Source organism: Theropithecus gelada, chromosome 16, assembly GCF_003255815.1.
Source record: "Theropithecus gelada isolate Dixy chromosome 16, Tgel_1.0, whole genome shotgun sequence".
Lineage (NCBI taxonomy): Eukaryota > Metazoa > Chordata > Mammalia > Primates > Cercopithecidae > Theropithecus > Theropithecus gelada.
In genome coordinates this window covers 36,996,323-37,023,933 of record NC_037684.1, presented here as the reverse complement: position 1 = coordinate 37,023,933, position 27,611 = coordinate 36,996,323, and the positions used below count along the sequence as shown (strand labels likewise).

General features: G+C 37.3%; 1 protein-coding gene across 1 annotated transcript in view; it reads right to left on the bottom strand.

Moving 5' to 3' along the window:
- TANC2 (tetratricopeptide repeat, ankyrin repeat and coiled-coil containing 2) overlaps positions 1-27,611 on the bottom strand; it is a 481,882-nt gene that overhangs the window by 176,947 nt on the left and 277,324 nt on the right. The window contains exon 7 of the mRNA XM_025361091.1: positions 20,668-20,931. Coding sequence (XP_025216876.1) covers positions 20,668-20,931 — 264 coding nt within the window. The remainder of the gene's footprint in view (positions 1-20,667; positions 20,932-27,611) is intronic.

Sequence of the window (27,611 nt, the reverse complement as noted above, 5' to 3'; positions counted from 1 at the left end):
ACTTTAAGCTTCAAAAGACATTTTTATAATTAAGTGTTTGAACCAACTTTTATATATAATATAACTCTGAAATGCCCAATTGTTTTACTGACACTTTGGACCGGTTATCATAAAGAGTGCCAGGATGTGTCCTGCCTGCTCAAGATTTCTGCTTTTATTTGATCTTCATTTAGTTACAATATATAATTATCCTACTTTTCTATCTTAAATAAGCAAGATTTGCAGTAAAAGCTCTTTTTAAAAGATTTCTTGGCAGGCTGAAATTCAGAGTCAGCTCATCACTATTAATAAATACAGAGTTTTATATTTTATAACATTAATGTTCTTCTCTGTGCTCAACTATGATAAGAGCTGATTAAAATGTGCTTAACAACACACACGTTTTATATTTCCTGTCTTAGTTATATCCAGGTCTACTGGAAACCCAGCTAAAGGAATTTATCCAATTGTAGATATAATTTCTATAAGGAAATAAATATTTGAAAGTTAGTTTAGGGAACTTAAACTAAGAAAGGGAAGTCACGTGTCACATTTTACACCAGAGAGAGTAAAAGACTACCAAAAGTATTTTAAAAATATTTATCTCAGCATTCTGAAGTTAAAACTACCCGGAAAAGATAAGTATCTAATCTATTATTTTAAAACATTAGAAACGACGACAAAACCATCCCTATTGCTATTCTAATGTTTCCGTGAATTCTTTTTCTTTTTGGGGGGTTGAGAGGAGCTTAGGCCAAGACTCAGGGGTGGCCCTGGCCCACAGTGGTTTCTTATGTTTAATCCAGTGCCTCTTGCTTTAACCAAAGTCTGTTTTCTTTTGTTTGGCTCTTTATCAATATCTATGTAGCTACTAAAAAAAAAAAGAGAACTACTAGGGATTCAGACCCACCAAGAATGAAGATTTAGGACAACCTACCAGGGAAAGAACCCTGGCTAGATGTGGTACTGGCTTAGGGCAAAGGACACATGGGATAGGCAGATGAAAAAAGTTATAAATATCAGCTGGGTGCAGTGGCTTGCGCCTGTAATCCCAGCTACTATGAAGGCTGAGGTGGGAGGATCTCTTGAGGCCAGGACTTTAAGACCAGCCTGGGCATCAAAGCAAGACCTCATCTCTGAAAATTAAACAAAAAAATATGGATTGGGTGTAGTGTGCATGTCCGCAGTGCCAGCTACTTGGGAGGCTGAGGTGAGAGAATTGCTTGAGCCCAAGAGTTTGAGGCTGCAGTGAGCACCACTGAACTCCAGCCTAGGCGACAGAGTGAGACTCTGTCTCTTAAAGAAAAAAAAAAAAATCAATCTCAGTTTCATAACTAGCTACAGAAATGACAACTTCAGCAGCTATGCATATTTTGTTCCTTGCTTTTGTTTTATGTGTGTGTGTGTATGTGTAATACTAATTTAATCTTTCTCGCCTCCTTTCCCTTATTTTATAAATGCAAGTTTTGATGTAAATTAACTTTCCAATTTAGTTTTTAGATAACAAACCATTCAGATAGGACTGTGCCAGAGTTTGAGAAATTATTAACATAGCCAGAGATGGATAGTGTTATATCATCAAAACATACTTAAAGTGACTGTTGGAACTAGCCTCATTTTGGAGAAGTAAAAATGTCTTCAATTACATGAAAGATACTTGCATCTTGTTAGGTTAAAATACAGTTTGTTGTGCTGAAAATGTTTAGAGTTTCAAACATGTATAGTTTGGAAGCTCCAATATATATATATAGAAGGGTGAGTATGGATGCTGGTTAGCCAAAAAGATGAACTTTGTTAATTGTTACGGTTATTGGAAAAATAATCTGCCCCTTCCTGTTCCTATCAGCATTACCGTAGTCTTACTTGTTCAGCCAAGCATTGGCAGTTCATTCCAGTAGCAGTAGTTGAACCTAGTTTGCAGTTTTTCCAAGGGAGGCGGGACTAGTTTCATCTCATGTCTTCAGAGATACTGGCACTGGGTGACCAGTGCCTTGTCCTCAGAGTCTGAGTCTAATCTCCATAGAGTCCTTCTTGGAGCCCTTCTATTAGCCTCAGCTGAGCAGGATCCCCTTCATGGAGATGTAAGTGTCAGCTCTGTGAGGCCTTTCTTCCAAGCTTGTATGGTTTAACAATTCTTGCCTCTTTTTGTTTCCTCAGGCCCACAGGTGGTAACTACTTCCTGCAGTTGCTAAATCCATGACACCTCAAGGTTTTCCTATTACCTTTTCAGTTCTTTAAACCTAGTTAATGATTTTTTTTTCTTTTTTGAGATCAACTAGTCCCTCTGTCACCCAGGCTGGAGTACAGTGGCACAATCACAGTTCTCTGCAGTTTCAGTCTCCTGGGCTCAAGCCATCCTCCTGTCTCAGCCTCTGAAGTAGCTGGGAGGCTGAAGCAGGCGCACATCACTGTATCTGGCTAGTATTTAAAAACAATTTGTTTTGTAGAGATAGGGCCTTACCACATTGCCCTGGCTAGTCTTGAACCCCTGGCCTAAAATGATCCTTCCACCTTGGCCTCACAAAGTGCTGGGATTACAGGTGTAAGCCACCGTGACCAGCCAACTATTATTTATATTATCAAATTCAACCCTTATTCTGTTAAAATAAGTATGTGGTTTCTGTCTCCTGACTGGCCCCTAACTGATACAGGATAGAAAAGAATTGAGCACCAGTCCCTTTCATATACGTGATATTGATAATAAAGCAATATCACAGAATGTAGATGCAAAAGAAATCTTTTTTTTTTTTTTTTTCCTGAGACAGGGTCTCATTTTGTCACTCAGGTTAGAGTGCAGTGGTGTGATCTTGGCTCACTGCAACCTCTGCTTCCTGGGCTCAAGTGATTCTACCTTAGCCTTCTGAGTAGGCATGCACCACCACTCCTGCCTAATTTTTTGTAGAGATGGTTTTGCCAAAACGCTTGAGCTCAAAGTGATCAGCCCAGCTTGGCCTCCCAAAGAGCTGAGACTACAGGCGTGGGCCATTGCACACAGATGAGAAATCTTAAAAGATCACCTAGTATAAACACCAGCAAACTATAATCTGTGGACCAAATATGGCCTGCTACCTGTTTTTGTTAATAAAGTTTTACTTGAACAGAACCCTGCTTATTCATTTAAATCCAATATCATTTATATCAGAGCTAAGTAGTGATGCAGGCCATGTGGCCTGCAAAGCCTAAAATACTTACTAGCTGCCTTTTAATTAAAAAATTGCTGGCCGGGCGCGGTGGCTCAAGCCTGTAATCCTAGCACTTTGGGAGGCCGAGACGGGCGGATCACGAGGTCAGGAGATCGAGACCATCCTGGCGAACACGGTGAAACCCCGTCTCTACTAAAAAATACAAAAAACTAGCCGGGCGAGGTGGCGGGCGCCTGTGGTCCCAGCTACTCGGGAGGCTGAGGCAGGAGAACAGCGTGAACCTGGGAGGCGGAGTTTGCAGTGAGCTGAGATAGTGGCACTGCACTCCAGCCTGGGCGACAGAGTGAGACTCAGTGTCAATAAATAAATAAATAAATAAATGAACAAGAATTATTGCCAATCCTACTCAAACTATTCGAAAAAGTAGAGGAGGAGAGAATATTTCCAAACTCATTCTATGATGCTAGATTACACTGATTCTAAAACCAAATGAAGACACGTGAAAAAAAGAAAACTACAGGCCAATATTCCTGATGAACATTGATGCAAAAATCCTCAACAAAATACCAGCAAAACAAATTCAACAACACATTAAAAAGATCATTCATTATGACCAAGTGGGATTTAACCCAGTGATGCAAGGATGGTTCAGCACACACAAATCAATCAATGTGCTACACCATATCAACAGAATGAAGGACAAAAACAATACAATCATTTCAATTCATGCCGAAAAAGCATTTGATAAAGTTCAACATTCCTTCATGATGAAAATCCTAAAAAAACTGGGTACAGAAGGAACATTCCTAAACACAATAAAAGACATATACAACATAGCTAGTATCACACTGAGTGGGGAAAAACTAAAAGCCTTTCCTCCAAGAACTAGAACACGACAAGGATGCCCAGTTTCATAACTGTTATTCAACATAGTTCTGGAAGTCCCAGCTAGAGCAATCAGAGAAGAGAAAGAAATAAAGTGCATCCAAATTGGAAAAGAAGAAGTCAAATTATCCTTTTTTGCAGACGATATGATCTTATATTTTAAAAAACCCAAAGATTTTACAAAAAAAAGAACTAATAAACAAATTCAGTAAAGTAGCAGGATACAAAATCAACATACAAAACACAGTAGCATTTCTATATGCCAACAGCCACCAAGATGAAAAAGAAATCAAGAAAGTAATCTCATTTATAATGGCCACAAATAAAATAATTAGGAATACACTTAACTAGAATAGTGAAAGATCTCTACAATGAAAACTATAAAACAATAATGTAAGAAATTAAAGAGGACACAAAGGAATGGAAAGACATTTCATGTTCATTGACTGGAATCAATCAATACTGTGAAAATGTCCACACTGCCCAAAGCAATCTACAGATTCAAAGCAATCCTAAGAAAATACCAATGACGTTCTTTACAGAAATAGAAAATCGAATCCTAAAATTTATATGAAACCACAAAAGATCCCAAATAGCCAAAGCCATCCTGACAGCAGGCACAGTGCTCACACTTGTAATCCCAGCACTTTGGGAGACTAAGGCAGGCTGACTGCTTGAGCCCAGGAGTCTTGAGACCAGCCTGGGTAACGTAGTGAAATTCTGTCTCTACCAAAAACAACGACTAAAACCTCAAACCAAAAATTAGTCAGGCATGGTGGCACACACCTGTAGTCCCAGCTACTTGAGGTCTGAGGTGGAAGAATCACTTGAGGTTGAGGTCCAGGGAGGTCAAAGCTGCAGTGAGCCATAATTGTGCCACTGCATTCCAGCCTGAGTGATAGATAGATACAAAGTAAAGAGACAACCCACAGAATGGGAGAAACTATGTGCAAACTATCCATCTGTCAAGGGATTAATAAGCAGAATATATAAGGAGCTCAAATAACTCCATAGGAAAAAAATCTAATAACACAATTTTAAAATGGACAAAAATAGACATTTCTCAAAAGACATACAAATGGCCAACAGACATACGAAAAGGTGCTCAACATCACTGACATCAGACAAATGCAAATCAAAACTTCAGCGAGATATTACCAAATGGCTTTTATCCAAGAGACAAGCAATAATGAATGATGGCAAAGATGTGGAGAAAAGGGAACCCTTGCTCACTGTTGGCAGGAATGTAAATTAGGTCAGCCACCATGGAAAATGGTACAGAGGTTCCTCAAAAAAACTGAAAACAGTACTAGTATATGATCCACTGCTAGGTATATACCCCAAAGAAGGAAAATTAGTATCTGCAGTTCCATGTTTGTTGCAGCACTATTCACGATAGCCAAGATTTGGAAGAAACCTAAGTGTCCGTCAACAGAAGACTGGGTAATTGTGCCACTGCACTCCAGCCTGGGCGACACAGCGAGACTCCTTCTAAAAAAACAAAACAAAGCAAAGCAAAACAAAAACAAAAAACAGACAACTAGGTAAAAAGAAATGTGGTACATACACACAATGAAGTACTATTCAGACATAAAAAAGAGTAAGATTCTGTCACCGCCAGCAACATGGATAGAACTGAAGGTCATTATGTTACGTAAAATAAGCCAGTAAAAAAGACGAACTTCATTATGTTCTTAGTCATATGTGAGAGCTAAAAATTAAAACAACTGAACTCATGGAGACAGAGAGTAGAATGATGGTTACCAGAGGCTGGGAAGGGTAGCTGGGGTGGGGGTAGTGGGGATGGTTAAAAGGTACAAAAATATAGTTAGATAGAATGAGTAAGATCTAGTATGTGATAGCAAAACAGGGTGGGCTATAGTCAACAATTTTCTACAACAAAATGTACAATATTGTACATTTAAAAACAACTAAAAGAGAAGAGTTGGAATGTTTGCAACAAAAATAATCAATGCTTGAAGTGATGGTTATGCTACTTACTCTGATGTGATTATTACACATTGTATGCCTGTATCAAAATATCTCACCCACCCTATAAATATATACATATACTATGACCCATAAAAAATTTTAAAAAGTCTAATACATTGGTATATTTTTAAAAAAATTATACTCATCTAATATTTTACAGATTAAACTATGAGAGATCTTATACTGTGGAGTACATATTCCAAATAAATAATAGTCATGTAATTCATTTTAATTTTTGTATCAAAAAATCTTCTGGCAAGTACTTTAAGGCACAGGTTTAGTTTCTCACGTTTAACTTCTTACATTTAAATAAAAGCTGTTGGCTTGTAAAATATCAATGTTTAGTGTAGTTTTAACAAGTTAAGCTAATCTTTACTATTGAAATACCTAGGAAGATGAACATCACTATTCCATCGCCTTGATTTATTTCACAAAACCAAGTAATATAGTGAATATGCTTTGGCATGAGCACATTTCTCAATTTCAGACAAATGACACTAGAAGAAAAAGACAAATATTGCCATCAATGAACTGAATGAATAGTTCACTCCTTCAAAAATCCAAACAGAGGTACAATGACCTTCAAAAAAAAAAAAGCAGTGATATTCAATATCAAAAGCAATAGCTCTGGGGTCCTGATGTTGGGCTTAGACAGGTTTCCCATCAGTAAATGGGGAACTATGGCTTTAATCTGGGACTACAATCAAATTATGGTTGGTGTTATATGAATCTATCATTTTCCACTGCCTTTTTTCTCTTAATTGTTGTGCCTAGTCCTCTTTCAGTTTCTCTTTGCTTCATCATTTTCAAAATTCTTCTCTTCTCAAATAAATTATTTAAAGGCATATGAGACAAATATTGGAAAGATCAGCCAGGAGATACAAACTTCTGTTAGGTGTTTCCCTTTGTTTTTCTAGTTGTACCTAGTTATACTCTTCCTCACAGTCATTTGAATCTTTTCCATTTGCATATCATTTTCTGAAAAAAAGGCTTGGTCACACTGCGTCAAACTTACCTTTCCCTTTGCCAAAACTTTGCTTAGGTTGCACTTTCCTTGCTTTCCTAATCAATCTCCCAGTCAGAATTAATTGCTTCTCCCTCTCAGCAACCACATAGATATATATTGCTATTTAGAATTCGTGTTATTCAGGTAGTTGTTTACATGTCTGCCTTCCTTCACTGATTGTAGTAGGTTCTTGAGAACAAGAGGAAATGCCCGATTCATCTTTCATTACTCTACCACTTCAGAGTAAATCAGAGTGCCCTGCAGATGATGCTCAACGTAGAACTGAATTCCAGACTGGTCCTACTTAGATTTCATAATCTGTTTGGCACGATCCTCCTTCTCCTCACTGTTTTGCTTTCTTAATGCTTAACAGATATCACTAAAATAATATGCTTGGCTTCAACAATGTTTCTATTATCTTCTTTCAGATATTCATGATCCCCTTTTTCCTTTTTTCCATAGCATAAACCACCTTCTAGCATACCATATAAATTACTTATAAATTAGCAGCCTGGGCCGGGCGCGGTGGCTCAAGCCTGTAATCCTAGCACTTTGGGAGGCCGAGATGAGTGGATCACGAGGTCAGGAGATCGAGACCATCCTGGCTAACACGGTGAAACCCCGTCTCTACTAAAAAAATACAAAAAAATTAGCCGGGCGAGGTGGCGGGCGCCTGTAGTCCCAGCTACTCGGGAGGCTGAGGCAGGAGAATGGCGTGAACTCCAGAGGCGGAGCTTGCAGTGAGCCGAGATCGCGCCACTGCACTCCAGCCCGGGCAACAGAGCGAGACTCTGTCTCAAAAATAAAAAAAAATAAATTACCAGCCTGGGTAATATTACTTACTAACATTACTTTTCCTAACAATAATGTAAACTACATGAGAATGGGAATTGTTGTTTTGTTTATTAATGATGATACTTAAGCGCTTTGAACAGTGCCTGGCATATAGTACCTGCTCAATAAATACTTGTCTAACGAATGAATAACTATTATTATATGCACATTTCATGTTTCAGCTACATTTTAACAATCAGCAAACAACACATTAACTTTTGTCTTACTGGGTTATTTTGAAGGAGTTGGCTATAGCAACAATGCCTTGTACATCATCAATGACAGCTCTATAGGGACACATTTGTTCCCACCTTATACTGCTAGTCTTACTATGCAATTGTACTGCGAAAAATTTTGAGATAGTTCTGTCAGATTAAATTAACATTATACTGGGAAGACACTAGGTTGGAGGATTGCTTGAGCCCAGGAATCGAGACCAATCTGGGCAACATTGTGAGACCCTACCTCATGCATCCATCCATCCATCCATTCATAAATAAATAAATAAATAAATAAATAAATACTATAACATTTAACTAACACTTTCCAGATACAAGTATAAGATATAATTAGGTGAGTTCAGATGAATGGAGAAAATAGAAAAATCTATAACAAAACTTTTATGTAAAAAGAAAAAGCTTTAAAAAGTAAATCCACAGAGTTTGTCATTTAAAAGACTTGTTTTGAGAAGGAAGAAGGGAAAGAAAAAAAGAACAGTTTTTTTGAGATTTCATCAGATTGTAACAGCTGAGGACAACTCACTCATAGAGCATTTAACTGACATGCATTTTTGAAGTTAAAATAATTTAAATACACTGCAAGTGGGCAGAAGAAATCTAACAGACATTTGGTATACCACATTTTAGAGACAACTCTATACTGAGTTTGGAAGACAGTTGGAATTGTTTCTTCTTAAATCAGTTGCCACTAATGCAAACAGATTAGAGTAGTACAATTGTCATTCTAGCTGACTTGAGCAAGGAGCCTGGAATGACACTGTATGTTTGCTCCTGCCTGGGCAAGAAGCCACTCTGCTGTCCTTATACCCTTGATACATAAAGCCAACATTCTGACTGCTGAAAAGCCCATTTTTGATTTTTGCAAAAACTCTATTAAAAGTTTCTGATTGGGTTTGCTTAAATCCCCCTACATTCCCGTTCTGTATTTACCTGATTCTTAAGATCCTTTTCTTAGGAAAACATGGAGCTCCAAGCATTAACAAGTAGATGGTGAGAGTTTATATTTTAGCTGATTTCTGTTGTTTGTATGTTTCCCTGATAGACCTCTCATTCTCACACAAAGCACTGACGACAGCTGTTGCAAGCAAACATTTCCTGCTTCCCACATCCCTCCAATTCATTGCCAATCTCATTTTTGGATATCAAGGATGACTATAGACTGCCTACTCTGATAATTTCTGCCATGCAACCGCAAGTCCACAAGTCCACAAGAGTCTTCTACTTCCTTCCAACACACAGGCTTAAAAACAAATATACAATACCAATTTACATTTTGAAAACAAAACACATTGTTAAATCTTTTTCATACTTTAGAATTTTAATTTAAAGGTGTATGAACAGTAAGTTTATATTCAGAAAACTGAGCTATTCCAGAAAAACCCAAGTCTCAATGTTGCAGACTACCAAAACTCAACTTTAATGACTTTATCATTTGAGTTAAAAGTTTTTATGTTTTCAGCAAATACTACTATCCTCCTATGTGGAACACTGAGTGTTAATTGGTATATCTGTTTTAACTATGAACTTCATTTGTTGGAGTCTTTATGTTTTTAAAAGTACACAGCTGAATCTATTTGACCAACATATTAATCAAACCTCTATTTCAATACTGTAAATAAAATACACATGATTTTAAAAATTTTCCCCATATATATTTCTTCCATTTATGTCACATGTAAGTTAAAAGCTTAGAAAAATATTTTTAAAAATAATTCACCATAAATATTTGCGTATGTGCTGACTCCATTCTCCCCACAAAAGTGTCACAAAAGCCACAAGTCATTTCTGTTCTTTTTAAAATCAACAATCTTGGCCTTATGCAATAACATATATAGTTTTATTCATTACAGTTCAATCCAGTAGCAGCCTCAAGGATTTTAAATAATCCCCTAACAATTTCCTGGTCATGCCAGAAGATGTGGTCCTATCTTGCCTAAGATGCTAAGGAGCTTAGGCAATAGAAGGTGATCCTCTTCCCAAATTGGGGAGAAATGTGTATCATGGCAAGGACCATTTAAACAATTATTCACCTAGGTTTTTAAAAGTTACTCAAATGGTATTTTTCACATCATTATTCAACATCATTTTGTCTCTAAAATAAATAATTATATTAGTCACACTGAAATTAAGTTTAAAAAAGAAGAGAAGTTTAAAAGTTGGACCTGAATAAGGCTTTTTATTACTGGCATTCATCATTCCCATCCCCATTCTGCCCTTGATGTTCAGATGCTTAGAACAATTTAGTAAGTGTGAATATACTGAATTTTCCTATTTCAAGCTCACTTCACATTTGAAATTCTCAATTATTCCTGTTCACCAGAAATTTAGTATCTGATTCTCCCCAATTTAGGGAACCACTTTTATGTACCCATTAGAAAGGAAAGGAAAGTATGTGTATCTAGAGCTAAATGAAAACAGCAGACCCTCATGAGATGAGAAAATTTAATTTAATAAATGGTTTAGGTCTCTAACCATTTAAGTTACCAGAGGTTGTAGTTTTATCAAATATTTACATACATTATACATCTAGCAGGGCAACTCCCTGTGAAAGTAATTTTATTTCTCTACATTCTGGAAACATTTTCAATCTACAATCTACTAAGTGTTGAAAATAACTGAGTCATTTGGTTTATAGCTTCCTTTTCTGCCTCTTTGTGAGCATCCTGAAACCATGGTTTCCAGATACAGAAAACAACCCAATACAAACTATTCCATGACCTATGACTTGCCCTGTAGGCCAAAGTAGGTCTGTTTGTATTATGTTCAACACTGACAAGAAATAATTTTCTGATGAAGTATTTTGTTCAACACAGTCAATATGTACTACTCAAATAGTATATAATCTTGTTCTCCAGGATAGATCTATCTGATCTCTGATGGTATATTTACCTTTTACCCTTCCTTTAAGGATGCGTGATTAGTACTGTTTAAGAATCTAAAGCACTCTGCTAGCCAGAAAGACTAACATTATGGGAAGAGAATTGTGGTAAATAAAAAAATCATTCACAGTTAAGGTCCAGTCTACAGACGTAACAATTTAGGATGATGTAATTTTTTTTTTTTTTTTTTTTAACATGAGTAGGGGAAGAGGAGGGACAAGAGAGAAAAAGTATTAAGTATTTCAGGAAGTATTTTCCAATACTTGAGTTAAAACAAACCCCAAAGTCATAAAGAAATCAGTTTTATAATACATGATATAAACAGTATGTTTTCTATTAAAAAAAAAAAGAAAAGTGACATGAAAAACATGGTTTATTAGAAAAAAATTGATAAACTGACCTCACCAAAATTTCACATTTTTATATTTCCTAATATACCAGTAAGAAAACAAAAAGACAAGCAACAGACTGAAGTATTTGCAAATACATGTCTGAGGTGACTTGTATCCAGAATACACAAGTTCTTACAAATCAAGAAGAAAATAACCCAATATAAAAATGTGCTACAGTCTAAATAGATATTTCACTAAAGAATAAATGAATAGATAACAATACACAAAATAAGCTCAACATTAGTAGTCATTAGGAAAATGCAAATTAAAACCTCAGTGAGGTATCATTTCACACCAGCTAAAGGCAAGACAGTAACAAAGGAGATGTGGAAAAATAGGAACCCTTGTACACTGCTGGTGGGAATGCAAAATGGTACAGCTACTTTGGAAAACAGTTTTTATTTCTTAAAAAGTTAAATATAAGCGTACCATAAGATTCAGCAATTCTACTCCTAGGTATTTATCTATCTAAGAGAAATGAAAACATATGTCTACCCAAACACTTGCAAACAAATGTTCACAGCAGCACTATTCACCATAGCCCAAAATTGGAAACAATGTCTATCCAATGGTAAATGCATAGACATAATATGGTACAGTCATACAGTGGAATCCTACTTGAAATAAAAAGGAAGAAACTACTGATATATATATACACACACACACACACACACACACACATATATGTCATAAACCTCAAAAACATTATGCTGAGTGAAAGAAGCCAGATACAAGAGATGACAAACTATATGACTTCATTTATGTGACATTTCCAGAAAATACAAATTTATAGAGTCTATCAATTAGTGGTTGCCTGGGAACTGGGAAAGGGAACGGGGTTAATGTTAAATAGATGCAGAAATCTTTCTGAGGTGCTGAAAATGTCCTAAAACTGATTCATGGTGAGGGTTACACAACTTGCTACATTTACCAAACATTACTGAATTGTACACTTGAAATGGGTGAATTTTATAATATATAAAATATGACTCAATATACTTGTTTTTTTAAAAAAATTTAAAAATCCACAGACTGCTGCTTTAGAATTTCATCTAGTATCTCTCTGAATTAAGGTGGCAAAAAAAAAAAAAAAAAGTTCTGGCCAGTTTGGGTACTCATCTTAGGTTTATACACTCAATAAAATGAAACATTTTAAATAAATTATCCATTTGTTGTAGTTATTGCGTTTTATTAAGCAACACTAAAAATAGATAATTCAGACAAAGATCTTGTTACGTATGTTTCCTAAGACTGCTATTTCTATACCAAAGAAAAGAGAAAACCCTTTTGCAAAGACAACAGGCCTATATATATATATATAAATTTTTTTTTTTTTTTGAGACAGAGTCTCACTCTGTAGCCCAGGCTGGAGTGCAGTGGTGCGATCTCGGCTCACTGCAACCTCTGCCTCCCAGGTTCAAGCAATTCATGTGCCTCAGCCTCCTGAGTAGTTGGGATTACAGGTGCACGCTACCACGCCCAGCTAATTTTTTTTTTTTTTTTTGATACGGAGTCTCGCCCTGTTGCCCAGGCTGGAGTGCAGTGGCATGATCTCAGCTCACTGAAACCTCTGCCTCTTGGGTTCAAGGGATTCTCCTGCCTCAGCCTCCCGAGTAGCTGGGATTACAGGCACCTGCCACCATGCCCAGCTAATTTTTTTATTTTTAGTAGAGATGGGGTTTCACTATGTTGGCCAGGCTGATCTTGAACTCCTGACCTAGTGATCCCCCTGCCTCAGTCTCTCAAAGTGCTGAGATTACAGGTGTGAGCCACTGTGCCTGGCCAATTTTTGTATTTTTAGTAGAGACAGTGTTTCACCATGTTGGTCAGGCTGGTCTCAAACTCCTGACCTCAAGTGATCCACCCACCTCGTCCTCCCAAAGTGCTGAGATTACATGTATAAGTCACTGTGCCCTGCCACATTTTACATATTTTAAAAACTGGTATGATTTACATATGTAAAGTATATAAATCTTTGGTGTATAGCTTAATTATTTTTATACATGTGAGAGCCTTCAAAAAGTTCACTGAAATGCATCTTATGAAAAAACTATGGAGGAATTTCAAAAAGTTTTTGCATCAAAATAAATTCATACTAACTTATTATAAGATGTCTGAACAGGATATAATTTGAGGCATTAAGAACAAGATATTAGGTTGAAAAGAGCCCTTATCAGAGCAACATGAATTCTGCTAAAATTGAAGCAAGGGCAAAGAGCAAAGTTACGGTGAAGCTTGGGTGGAAGAATGGTAAAATCATTAATGTTTTATAAAACATTTATGGAGACTGTATTAGTCCATTTTCACACTGCTAATAAAGATATACCCAAGACTGGGTAATTTATACAGGAAAGAGGTTTAATGTACTCACAGTTCCACATGGCTAGGGGCCTCACAATCAGGGCAGAAGGCAAGGAGGAGCAAGTCACATCTTACATGACTTACTCCCCTTTACAAAACCATGAGATCGCGTGAGATTTATTCACTATCATGAGAACAGCACAGGAAAGACCTGCCTCCATGATGCAATTACCTCCCACTGGGTCCCTCCCACAACACTTGGGAATTGTGGGAGCTATGATTCAAAATGAGCTTTGGATGGGGACACAGCCAAACCATATCAGAGACAATACCCTAAAGAAATCAGCAGTTTACAAATGGATAACTTCTTTTAAGAAGGTATGAGACAGTGTTGAAGATGAAGCCTGCAGTGGCAGACCATCCACAAAAATTCATCTTGTTTGTATTCTAATTGAAAAGAACAAATGATTAACAGCACAAACAACAGCCAACATCACAGATGTCTCAATGGGTTCTGCTTACACAATTATGACTGAAAAATTAAAATGGGGGCAATCTTTCCACTAAATGGGTGCCAAAACCATTGTGCCCAGATCAGCTGCAGAAAAGAGCAGAGCTTTCAAAGAAAATTTAAAACAAAATGAGTAGGATTAGGATCCTGGAGCATTTCTTCAAAGAACTGTAATGGGATGAAAAGTGGCTTTACCAGTACAATCCTGAAGACAAAGCACAACCAAAGCAAGGGCTACCAAGAGGTGGAAACAGTCCAGTCACAGCAAAAGTGGACTCATCAAGAGCAAGTGTCATGGCAACCATTTTCTGGGGTGATTAAGGCATTTTGCTTGTTGACTTTTTGGAAAGCCAAAAATGATAATGCCTGCTTACTATGAAAGTGTTTTGAGCAAGCCAAAGCTTGAGCAGAAAACCACCTGGGAAAGCTCCACCAGATAATCCTTTTCCACCACAACGATACTCCTGCTCATTCCTCTCATCAAACAAAGGCAGCTTTGCAAGTTTAGATGGAAAATCCATCTTACAGTCCTGATTTGGCTCTGTCTTCTTTTTGTTTTTTAATCTTAAAATCTGTAAAAGGCACGCATTTTTCTTCAGTTAATAATGTAAAAAAGACTTCACTGACATGGCTAAATTCCCAGGACACTCAGTTCTTTAGGGATGGACTAAAAGGCTGGTATCATCTCTTACAAAAGTGTCTTGAACTTGATGGAGCTTACGTTGAGAAATAAAGTTTATATTTTTTATTTTTACTTTTTACTTATATTTTCCATGAACTTTTTGAAGTCTTCGCATGAGCATAAATCCATGTAACTATCATCCAGACCAAGATACAGAAAGCTCCCTTAGTCAATAATCCTACCAAAGGTAACCACTACTTGAGTTCTATAATCATAGAAGTGTGATCATTTTGTTTCTATGAACTTTATATAAATGTGCATACTTTATACAGAAGGCACTCTTCTGAGTCTGACTTATGTTCAATATCACATCTGTGAAATATATCCATGATGTTGTAACAATAGTGTGTTCTTTTTCATTGCTGTATACAATTTATTTATCAATTCCACTGTTGATGGACATGTGAATGGTTTTCAGTTTTTAGATATTATGAATAAAACTGATAAAACTTTATTTTATCTGTCTTCTCATAAACAAAAGCACTCATTTCTCATAGGCATTCTCTCCAGAAATCGAATTGTGAGGTTTTAGGTAACATGCATATATAGCTTTATATACCTTTGATACATCTTGTCAAACAACTTTACAAAATGGAGTACCAACTTATTAACATACTCCCACCATCAATGTATAATTTCAATGGCAACATATCCTTATGTTGCTTGCCATTGCCATTTCTTTTAATTTTGTGGGTTTGGGTATAGCAATATTTCACTATGTCAAGAACAGTGAAGAATCTGTAAACTAACAAGCTTGGATGTGGGAAAAGGATATGAAACTTCTGGGTCAGAGATGAAAGACAGTTCATTACTCAGAGCAATAGCAGTAGCCAGAGGATCAACATTGTGCCACTTTCCTGAGCCCTAATTCCCACAGGGCAACGTGAAGAGGTCTAGGTGATACCTGTACTTGTAGATGGTTGCAGTATAAGAGAGGCAATCTGTGTCTACAGATTAGTTTGCATTTTCTAGGATTTTATACAAATGGAATAATATAGTATATCTATATTTTTAATCTGGCTTCTTTCAAACAGCATAATTATTTTAAGATTCAAGTATGTTGCTCTGGTATTCATAACTCATTTCCCTCTGTAGCTGAGTAGAATTCCATTGTATGGATACACAATTAATTTGTTTATCCATTCACCTGTTGATGGGAATTTGGGATGCTCACAGTTACTGGCTATTACAAATAAAACTTTGATGATTATGTATATATTTTTAAGAACATATGCTTTCATTTCTTCTGAATAAATTCCACTCATTTTTTGACCTCATATTTCTCTTACATATATTATAATTAAATACAGTCATCCCTTGGTATCTGCAGGGAATTAGTTCCAGAAACCTTGGAGCTATCTGCAATAGGATACCACAATCTGCAAATGCTCAAGTCCCTTTTAGTTGGCCATCTATATCCGTGGATGTGGAGCACAGATACAGAGGGTTAACTGTATAGGTATATATCATTATATATCACATACAGATATTATAATTTTTTTTATATATAGATATATTTTAAAGAATCGTAAGAAATATTAACCTTTGGAGAGAGGTATTAGGTGTAGAGAGGAGAGTGGCTTTTATTTTTCCTTCCGTATTTTTTGTTTACAACAGTGTTAGCCTTACAGACACTGAGAGGAAAAGCATATCTGGCTTTTATAGGAGTATAGGAGTCTTAGACATCATTTCATAAGCTCTACAGTTAGCATTTTTTTGGGTAAAATAATGAATCTCAAGAGATATGTCTGTTCAAGAAGAGTAAAGTAATTTTATATTATTTTCAATAAACTAAAAAGAGGTCAAGAGAAGATGAGAACAAACACATTAAGAGACTTCACCACCACCAAAATGAAAATTCCTAAGTTTGGAAATGAGGGCTCTAGACTCAAGCAGGTGACTAATCTATTACTGGGCACTGTCTACGTACCACACTGATGGTAAGTCTAGCTAAATGCATATTACAAAAACTTAAAACAAAACTTAAGGGTCAATTTCAGCTTTTTTTGTCTCTTTCAAATCTGTTTAGTGTCTTTGCTATCTAGTACCAGTACAGCTGAGTAACAATGTCCTCTCATGGAATTTTTACACATTTCTGATTCTCTATGTAATTCATGAAGTCACGCGAAACACATCATGAAACTTTCATAAAGTCTAAAGCAGTTTCTGTCCCTATGGACAACTAACACTGTATATGACCTGTATAGCAGAGATGTATCGCCGAGGGGTGACTTGGGCCAAATGAATCCAATGCCAGGATAAGATTTCAGAATGAAGGTTGGGATTGCCCTTTTTCTATAGGCTTTGTAGGCCATGACAATGTTAACTGTAGAGCTTATGATCTCTGTTGCAACTACTGAACTCTGTTGTGGTAAGCAGTCATAAGTAAATAAATGAGTGTGGTTTTGCTGCTATGAAACTTTATTTACAAAAACAGAGTGTGCTGAATTTGGCCCATGGGCCCTGGTTTGCTGACTGCTGTCTTGGAGAAATAGAAATCTCTTAAGATCTCCATTTTTCCCCCCAACACCATTACATTGCTAATTGAATAAAGGCTTCTGATTAACCACTGAAAAATACATATTGCCAGTTGTTAGCAAATAATGATAAATGCTGTTTATACATTCCATATATCAAAGAGAATTACAGTTTATAATTTTGGAAGAAATGAAATTCTGAGATACTAGTAAGTCCAAAACTGTTTTGTAACTGGCTCATACTACCATCTCATATAGAGCTTACTTTAAATAAGCCCCCACCCCACTTTTTCTGGGTAATCTCTCCTATGAGAAGACTATATTCTATAGTAAGATGAAGAAAATTATCATTAGATTTACTAACTACATGGTTATTTTTGTTTAAAGCTGGTATCACAGATTGGTTGGTTCATGCATATATTCATTCATTAGTTAATGCAACCAACAACTATGGAGCCTCTACTGAAGTCTTCTCAGTTGCTATGTCAAAAAGTTGAGATTCTAATAGTCAGACCAAAACATATACACAGTAGCTGCACATAACACAAAGCAGACTGTTGCCAACACAAAAAGAGAATGCATACAAAGTACTAGGAGACTCTAGAAGCAGCAGCAATTACTTGTGGCTGGGAGGTGATTGGAGAAAGTTTTATGAAGGAGGAAGTATTTGAGTTCAGCCTGGGAAGGTGGCTAGGAATTAGATGGAGATAGTTTGGTAGTTGCCTCAGAGCTTGAGTCTAGTGGTTAGTTACATGTGGTCCTGACGGCTTTCTGAGATCAACAGCAAAACATTAAATTAACCAGCTTGCTTGTTCCATTCTCTCTTCCCGTAGTCTGTTCAGTTCTGGCACTGCTCTGAAGGTACAGGATACAACTAGGGAGGAAGCACTTGGCTAATACGAAAGTGGAACAGTTCTGGGATACACTTGGGGCTAAGGGAAGCCTGAGGAAGAGTTGAGTCGCTTTTAAACAAATGAGAAGGTCCTTGATTAACACAGTGAAAAAAGGTTCTAAGGGATACACATAAAATATAATGGGGAGTAAGTAGGAAGAAGACGGTAATATAGAATGTTAATGTTAAGTAGTGACCGAGACTCATAGCCCTGAATTAACATTGTTCATTCAGACTGACTACATAGTTCCTCATTGAAACAAAGCTTCTCTGTCTTCTACTAAGTGTTCAGTGCCTTTCTCAAATAATAGAGCCAGAATTTTCTTAGAAATCATTGTAGCTTAGTTAGGAAGTAAGTTGGGACATACTATTAAGGTTAGTAGTTACAGTTCCCTATTTATATATGAGCAAGGATTTATATGCTTCTTTTCGGAAAAGACTCAACTTGCCTGGAACTTTTCATAATGTACAGCTGCGGTTTGGATCTGTGTCCCCGCCCAAATCTCATGCCGAGTTGTAAGCCCCAATGTTGGAGGTGACTGGATCATGGGGCAGGTTTCCTCCTTGCTGTTCTTGTAATATGAGTGAGTTCTTGAGAGAACGGGTCATTTAAAACTGTGTGGAACCTCCTCCTCCTGTTGTTCCTCCTGCTCTGGTCATGTGAGGTGTTTGTTCCCCCTGTGCCTTCTGCCATGACTGAAAGCTCTCTGAGGCCTCCTCAGAAGCCAAGCAGAAGCTGCTATTCTTCCTGTACAGCCTGCAGAACCATGAGCCAATTCAACCTCTTTTCTTTATAAATTATTTAGTTTCAGGTATTTCTTTATAGCAGTATAAGAATAGACTAATACAACAGCATTCTAGGATTCTAATATGGCATGGTAGTTGGGGATCGACATAGAAGGTTCTAGGATAAAAAATTTACTGTCAGTACACAAAAGTGAATAATCTTTAAAAATTAATATTAAAATCTTCCATAGTTACTCATCTTTCAGATGAGCCATTTCCCCTATAATCACACCTGGTGACAGATGCTGATGGTCTCCCAGAGAACAAAGAACAGGTAGGAAAGGGAAATGGGAATGGCAAGAAGCATTACACTATCAGCTACATAAGGAATAATTATCAGTGAGATAATCTATCCAGGCCTTCATGAGGAAAGTAAGAAAAGCAAACCTAACTTTGATTTTATAGTCTGGACAAAGTCCAGATCATGACATATTTTGAAAAGTCAGAACGTTCAGCTATTCTGCAAAAGTCCCAAGTTTGAACTATTAAGGAGCAATTTAGCTGTAGTAAACACACCCCTTGACATCAATTTTGAGAAGAGTAGCTGCTAAAGAATGATGACTCCGTATTTCAACCACTTAACCCTCAGTATCATTTCTTTCTTTCATTTTTTTTTAAGAGACAAGGTCTCACTATGTTGCGCAGGCTGGTCTTAAACTCTTGGCCTCAAGCAATCCTCCTGCCTCAGCATCCCAAATTGCTGGAACTACAGGCATGAGCCACCATGCTATATCATTTCTGATATGGTTTGGCTCTGTGTCCCCACCCAAATCTTATCTTGAATTGTAATCCCCATGTGTCAGGGATCTGGTGGGAGGTGATCGGATCATGGGAGTGGTTCCCTCATGCTATTCTTGTGATAGTGAGGTAGTTCTCATGAGATCCGATGGTTTAAAACTGGTAGTTCCCCTGTGTGCTCGCTCTCTCCTGCAGCCTTGTGGAGCAGACACTTGCTCCTCCTTTGCTTTCTGCCATGATTATAAGTTTCTCAATGCTTCCCCAGCTGTGTGGAACTGTGAGTCAATTAAACCTCTTTTGTTTATAAATTACCCAGTCTCAGGTAGTATCTTTATAGCGTGTGAAAACGGACGAATACAATTTTTTTTTTTTTCACTGAGTTTGCTAGTGGTGTTGCAGAATTATTCTTTAGAAATGTAGCCACCTGGTGATTCTTCTATGAAATGGTAGCCAGGATATTGTGAAAATACTGAAATTCATGGGATGTGGAAAAGCTGAATTCTTGCCTGCCTTCCACTTTTACAAACTATGGATGATGATTTCTGATAATACAAATTACACTGAGATATGCCTATTTTAATAATGTTTTTTAAAACTAAGATTGTAAGAACTAAAACCTCAAACTAAAATTCTTTCAAAGACTTCTGATTGAGCGAAAAGACTTTTTATAGTTTGATGGTATATTTTATAGGCTGTTTCTGAATTTCTATGTGTTTTTGTACACTTTGGGAGCAGAACTAAGCGATTCGAGGAAGATGAACCTTCTCCCAGATTCAAATAATATATACATGTACATTACCCTAATACAAAAGAACAGCTTAGTCAAAAAAGATGAATGGAAAATTTAAATACTGTCAGAGTAGGATTTATTTTCATTTCAATATATACTGGAGTAAATACTGATTATTTAACAACAACAACAAAAACTTACCTGCTACTGAATTTGGCCTTGGCATGAGATACAAAGGAATAGACTGTACTGATTGAGATAACACTGTTTCCAAATTTCTCTCTGGGATCTTATTCAGACTATAGGTGGAAGCAGTCATGTTTTCATCTACTCGATACAAACAGGAGTCCATGCTGGATTTTTGAGATTGCCAAGGTTTTATGTTTCCTCCAGATCCTAATTCTTTACTGCTTTCCCCAGCATATTTTGTGCGTTCCACATTTTCAGAATAGCTTGTTAATGTAGCTGGAAAAAAAGAGTAAAATGAATTTAATAAAGCCAAATACATACAGTTACTAATCTTTGACAAAGTTGATAAAAACATACATTGGGGAAAGGACGCCATTTTCAAAAAATGGTGCAGAAAAACTGGACTGCCATATGCAGGGGAATGAAACTGGACCCCTATCTCTCACCATATGCAAAAATCAACTCAAGATACACTAAAGACTTAATCCTAAGACTGGAAACTAAAAATACTAGAAGAAAACCTACAGAAACTTTTCTGGACATTGGTTGAGGTAAAGAAATTATGACTAGGACTTCAAAAGCACAGGCAACAAAAACAAAAATAGACAAATGCAACTAAAACTAAAAAGCTTCTCACAGCCAAAGAAATAATCAGCAGAGGGAAAAGATAACTTGCAGAATGGGAGAAAATATACGCAAACTATACATCTGACAGGACTAACATTAAGAATATACAAGGAACTCAAACAACTCAACAAAAACTTCACAAATAATCCCATTAAAAAGTAAGCAAAGGACATAAACAGAAATTTTCCAAAAGATATAGAAATGGCCATGTACACACAAAAAAATTCTCAATATTAGTAATCATCAGAGAAATGCAAATTAAAACCACCATCTTATACCAGTCAGAATGGCTACTATTAAAAAATCAAAAAATCACAGACAGTGAGGATGCAGAGAACTCTCATATACACTGTTGGTGGGAATATAAATTAGTACAACCATTAAGGAAAATATAGAGATTTCTCAAAGAACTAAAAATAGAACTACCATTTAATCCAGCAATTCCACTACTGGGTATCTACCCAAAGGAAAAGAAATCCATATGTCAAAAAGATATCTGCACTTTAATGTTTACCACAGCACTATTTACAATAGCAAAGATATGGAAAACCTACATGTTCATCAACAGATGAATGGATAAAGAAAATGTGGTATATACACACAATGGAATATTATTCAGCTATAAAGAGAATGAAATGTCTTTTGTAGCAACATGGATGGAACTAGAAATCATTATCTTAAATGAAACAAGTTAGATGCAGAAAGACAAATATTCCATGTTCTCACTCACAGGTGGGTGCTAAAAAAAAGTGCACATATTGAAGTAGAAAATGGAATGACAGACAATGGAGCCTCTGAAGGGTTACAGGGTGGGGGAAAGGTGGATGAGTAATTACTTAATGGGTTCAATGTACATTATTTGGGTGATGAATGTCCTAAAAACTTGGACTTCACCACTACGCAATTTATGCATGTAACAAAACTGCCTTGTACTTCACTGATTTATAAAATTTAAAGAGTGTATTTAAAAGAAAATCTAAAGTAGAGATTAATCTGTTTATGATTATGTAAATTCATGACTAGATAATATTTAGTAACATTATTTTTAAAAGTTACTGATGATCATTTCACTTCTATCATGATATATAAATAACTGAAACCAAAATACAGTCATCTCTCACATATTTCAAAAACTCTGTATAAATAAACTAAAAAAATTCATGTATCAGTCCTAGAGGACCTACAGCTCGGGCCTATTAGTGGTAAAATTTTCAGAATTTCATCAAAAGGGAATTTATATAATCTTCAAAGATTGCTGGAGAGCCTCAGAGGTCCCTGAAAGATCTCTATATTCTTTTTATTCTGTTCTTTTCCTTATTTAAATGTATTTCCTTGCTTCTAATATGTAACATAGAACTAGAATAAAATAAGCAGTCCCTAAGTAAGAACTAATATAAGAGACAGAACCCGCCCAAATAAGTAAGCAGTAACAGGCCCTTCTTGTACAGATGGCTATAGCTCTAACTTTATGGATTTCAGTACCTTAATAAAATAAACTGAAAGGTCTTGAATTTTATATAGTCTTACCACTAATTGTACACAAATAGAAAAATTTTAATTAACTCTAGACATGAAAGGATTAAAAACATTAACATCTAGATGATAATTTTTTACCAATAATTATAAAACAAGAATGAAAGATATCATCCCAGAGGAGTTTCTATATGTTAGTTCATTTTCTCTTCTTGTATTTTGAATGCACCTATTGCCAAAAGAAGAGACCTAAGTTCATGAGGTACTTTCCACAGTCCTTTTTAGTGAGGTTCTCTCTCTGCAAATTTAAATGGAGTTCTGGATTTTCTAATAACAAGGGAAGAAGATGAATTACAAAGGATGACCGAAATTTCTCTCTAAGAAAGAAAAACCGATTTTGTTGTTACAAAGAGAGACTAAGGAAGAAGAAATCTAGGTAAACTAGAAATCTAGGTAAACTAGAAAAAGGTAGAGAAGTGGGAAGAGGGAAAATTTTATAAACTTAAGAATTTTATAAACTTAAGAATTAAAAGAGAGATGAAGGTATGTGCTTTTGGGCCCCACCTGAGAAAGGAAATCAGAAATATCACAGAACCCTTTGGAAACAGTGTAAGATTTTGGAAGATAAGTTCCCATATTCATTACACTCTATTTCCCCTTTAGTGATTAGTTGTAAAACCTTAAAAAATAGACAACCTATGCTCATTTTGGAGAGACAGCTAACAAAAAGAAAGCGGAGAAAATTATATTCCTACATTTTGGCTGGTCTTTGGGGACAAAAAACCAAGGATAGTATGTGGTAGCAAATCTGAAAAACAAAGGAAAACAGTTTCTGAAACTCAGAAAATATTTCCAAAGGAAGAACATGGAAAACAAATTAAGAATTGAAAAGTAATTCCAGGGGTCTAACAACCCAAAGGTCAAAGTGATTTTTTTGGTAACTGGTAAAGAAATATCACCCCAGAAAAAGCTCATATATATTTTAAGCAGGATGTTCTTTCTTCTGTATTAGATCATAAATGTTAATACTAGTAATCATAATAAATTCATATTTATCACTTTATAACCTTTAAATTGTACAAACATAGAGTATCTCATTTGATTATCAACAGAACACTCCCAGCAGGACTGATATTACTATCTCCATTACGCAGATGAGGAAACCAAACCGATGCTTAGAGAGATTAGGCATCTTGCCCACTTATATAGCTAACAAGTAGTCTCACAGGCAACTAATTATTTGGAATCTTAAACATTTACTACCTTTTATTGTTACTTAACTCTTTTGTAGATGTACCCTGCCTCCTTTACTACACTGTACTTTTCTGAAGAATAGAAACTATAAGGGTTTTTTTCATATTTAAATTAAAAAAAACCTTTTAGAGCCCAGCTCTGTAATACCCACATGATGAAAGGAGAGAGAAAACAAAGGAAAGCAGAAAGGCTAAAGCCCTGCTGTTATCTAGAAAAATCATAGGAAAATAGCACTCAGTGAACATTCAGGAGACCCTTAGTGTGGGAGGACACTGCAGACATTAACAATGAAATATCAGAACAAAAATAACTGGCCTCATTCTTCAGGGCATTTTTTTCTCTAGTACTTACATTAAAAATATTTCCACCATTGATAGGTGTATGTTTTACCTGGGAAATTATTTAAGCCAAGAAACTGCCTACTTTCGGGGAAAAAATGTGATGAGAGGACATAGTATTTAAAGACACATAAGCTAAGCTCTGAAGAATGGATTCAGTACTGGTGAAGTGTTTATGTCTGCTAGGAATATAGTATTGTACTCTTTTAATGTGGAAAAGGCTTTATATTTGCGGTAGGGGAATAGGTGGAAGAGATAAATCAGGCTTTCTATAATATTTTAGGATACTGCCAAACAATTAAACAGGTACTGAACTATTAGCTCTTGAGAACACTGCACCTTCAATAACAGTCAAGGACTTCAGTAAAAGTTCTTGCAATACTTACCCAACTCCCAGTCATTCCAGATAACAACTTTATATTCACCTAAATTTGGTCTTTTATCTTTACTTAATTTACTTTATCTTACTTTACCCATTGGAAAAAGAGGTTTGCTTTATGAGAAAGGAGACACAAATCTAACCCAGACTTGAGGGCTAGAGAATAGTCTTGTCAATTAAGCTGAGTTGGTCAGGTGAAGATGAAAAAACAATGGTTTATCCAAAGACAAAAACATTCGCAAGGGCACAGCAAAGTTCTTAAGAATTAAGTAAATTCAATAGACTAGAACTTTGGAGGTGGGTTGGGGCCAGTGGTGTGCTGATACAGGTTTAACAACTTGGCTCTCTAAAACACAACAACAGGCCGGAGGGGCCAAGACGACTGACTAGAAATATCTGCAGTTGGAAGCTCCCACAGAGAAGAATGAAAACGGTGAGTGAATCCTGCACTGGCAACTGAGGTATCCAGGTTCTCTTATTGGGACTGACTAGGCAGTAGGCATGTGCCATGGAGAGCAAGGAAAAAGCAGGGTGGAGCCATGGCCCACTCAGGAGCCACACGGGGCAAGGGGAGCTCCCACCCCCAGCCAAGGGAGGTGGTAGTGAGTGATTGTGTTACCCTGCCCAAGAAGCCATGCTTTTTCCACGGATCTGTGCAACCCATGGATCAGGAGATCCCCCTCGTGGGCCCACACACACCACCAGGGTTTCGGTCCCAAGCACAGAGCTGTGCAGATTCTCGGCGGCCTCTTGGCTGGAAACTGCCCAAGACTACCGAGTTCCCAGGGGGAGGGGTGGCCATCATGACTGTGGCTGCCTCCTGCCTAAGATGACTGAGCTCCTGGGAAGAGAGGCAGCAGCCATCACTGCAGCTCCAGTCTGCTGTTTTTCCCCTACTGGTGCCAGGGAGACTGGGCGGTTTAGACCCAGGAAGAATTCCCCACAGTGCAGCACAGCAGCTGTGGCAGACTGTGACCAGACTGCCTTTTTAGGCCAGACCTTGACCCATCCCTCCTCACTGATTGGGCCTTCCCTGTGGGAATTTCAGTAACTCCAGCCAGGGGTTTACGAACAGAACTCTGATCTCCCTGGGATGGAGCCCCCGGAAGGGGAGATGGCCGCAGTTGCAGCCGCAGTCTCCGCTGATCAGTGGACTTAGTCTTTCTCCCTGCTGGCTCTGAGGAATCTGGGTAGTCCAGACAAGTGGGATTCCCCCCAGTGCAGTGCACCCCCTCTGCCCAAGGGGCAGCCAGAGTGCTTCGTTAACCAGGTCCCTGATCCCGTGCCTCCTGACTGGGTGAGAAACCCCAACAGGGGTTGCCAGACACCCTATATAGGAGGGTTCCTGCTGGCATCAGGTCGGTGCCCCTCTGGGATGGAGCTCCCAGAGGAAGAAGCAGGCAGCCATCTTTGCTGTTCTGCAGCCTCCACTGGTGACACCTCCAGTTGCTGGAGGGACCCAGGTGAATAGGACTGGATGGACCCCCAACAAACTGCAGCAGTCCTATGGAAAGGGACTGTTAAAAGAAAAATAACAGAAAGCAACAACAACAGCATCAACAAAAAACATCCCCACAAAAACCCCATCCAAAGTTCTGCAGCCTCAAAGACTGAAGCTAGATAAACTCACGAAGATGAAAAAGAATCAATGAAAACATGCTGGAAACTGAAAAAGCCAGAGTGCTCTTCTCCTCCAAATGATTGCAAAGGGCACAGAACTGGGCGGAGGCTGAGATGGATGAATTGACAGAAGTAGGCTTCAGAAGGTGGGTAATAATGAACTTCACAGAGCTAAAGGAGCATGTTCTAACCCAATGCAAAGAAGCTGATAACCACGATAAAACACTATACGAGCTGTTAACCAGAATAACCAGTTGAAACAGGACCATGAATGACCTGATAGAGCTGAAAAGCACAACACAAGAACTTCACAATGTAACCACAAGTATCAACAGCCAAATAGACCAAGTGGAGGAAAGAATTTCAGAGCCTGAAGACTAACTTGCTGAAACAAGACAGGCAGACAAGATTAGAGAAAAAAAGATGAAAAGGAATGAACAAAATCTCCAGGAACTATGGGATTATGTAAAAAGACCAAACCTATGACTGACTAGGGTACCTGAAAGAGACAGGAAGAATGGAACCAAGTTGGAAAACATACTTCAGGACATCATCCAGGAGAACTTCCCCAACCTAACAAGACAAGCTAACATTCGAATTCAGTAAATACAGAGAACCACAGTAAGATACTCCATGAGAAGATCAACCCCAAGACGCATAATCATCAGATTCCTCAAGCTCAAAATGAAGAAAAATACATTAAGGGCAGCCAGAGAGAAAGGCCAGGTCACCTATAAAGGGAAACCCATCAGACTTACAGTGGACTTCTCAGCAGAAAACCTACAAACCAGAAGAGATTCAGGACCAATACTCAACATTCTTAAAAAAGAATTTCCAATCCAGAAGTTCATATCTGGCCAAATTAAGCTTCATAAGCAAAGGAGAAATAAAATCCTTTTCAGACAAGCAAATGCTACAGGAATTTGTCACCACCAGGCCTGCCTTGCAAGAGCTCCTGAAGGAAGCACTAAATATGGGAAGGAAAAAATGTTACCAGCCACTATAAAAACACACTGAAGTACAAAGACTAATAATGCTATGAAGCAACTACATGAACAAGTCTGCAAAATAACCAGCTAGCATCATGATGACAGGATCAAATTCACACATAGCAATATTAACCTTAAATGTAAATGGGCTAAATGGCCCAATTAAAAGACACAGAGTGGCAAGCTGGGTAAAGACCCCTTGGGATGTTGTATTCAAGAGACCCATCTCAAACGCAAAGACACACATAGGCTCAAAATAAAGAGATGGAGCAAAAC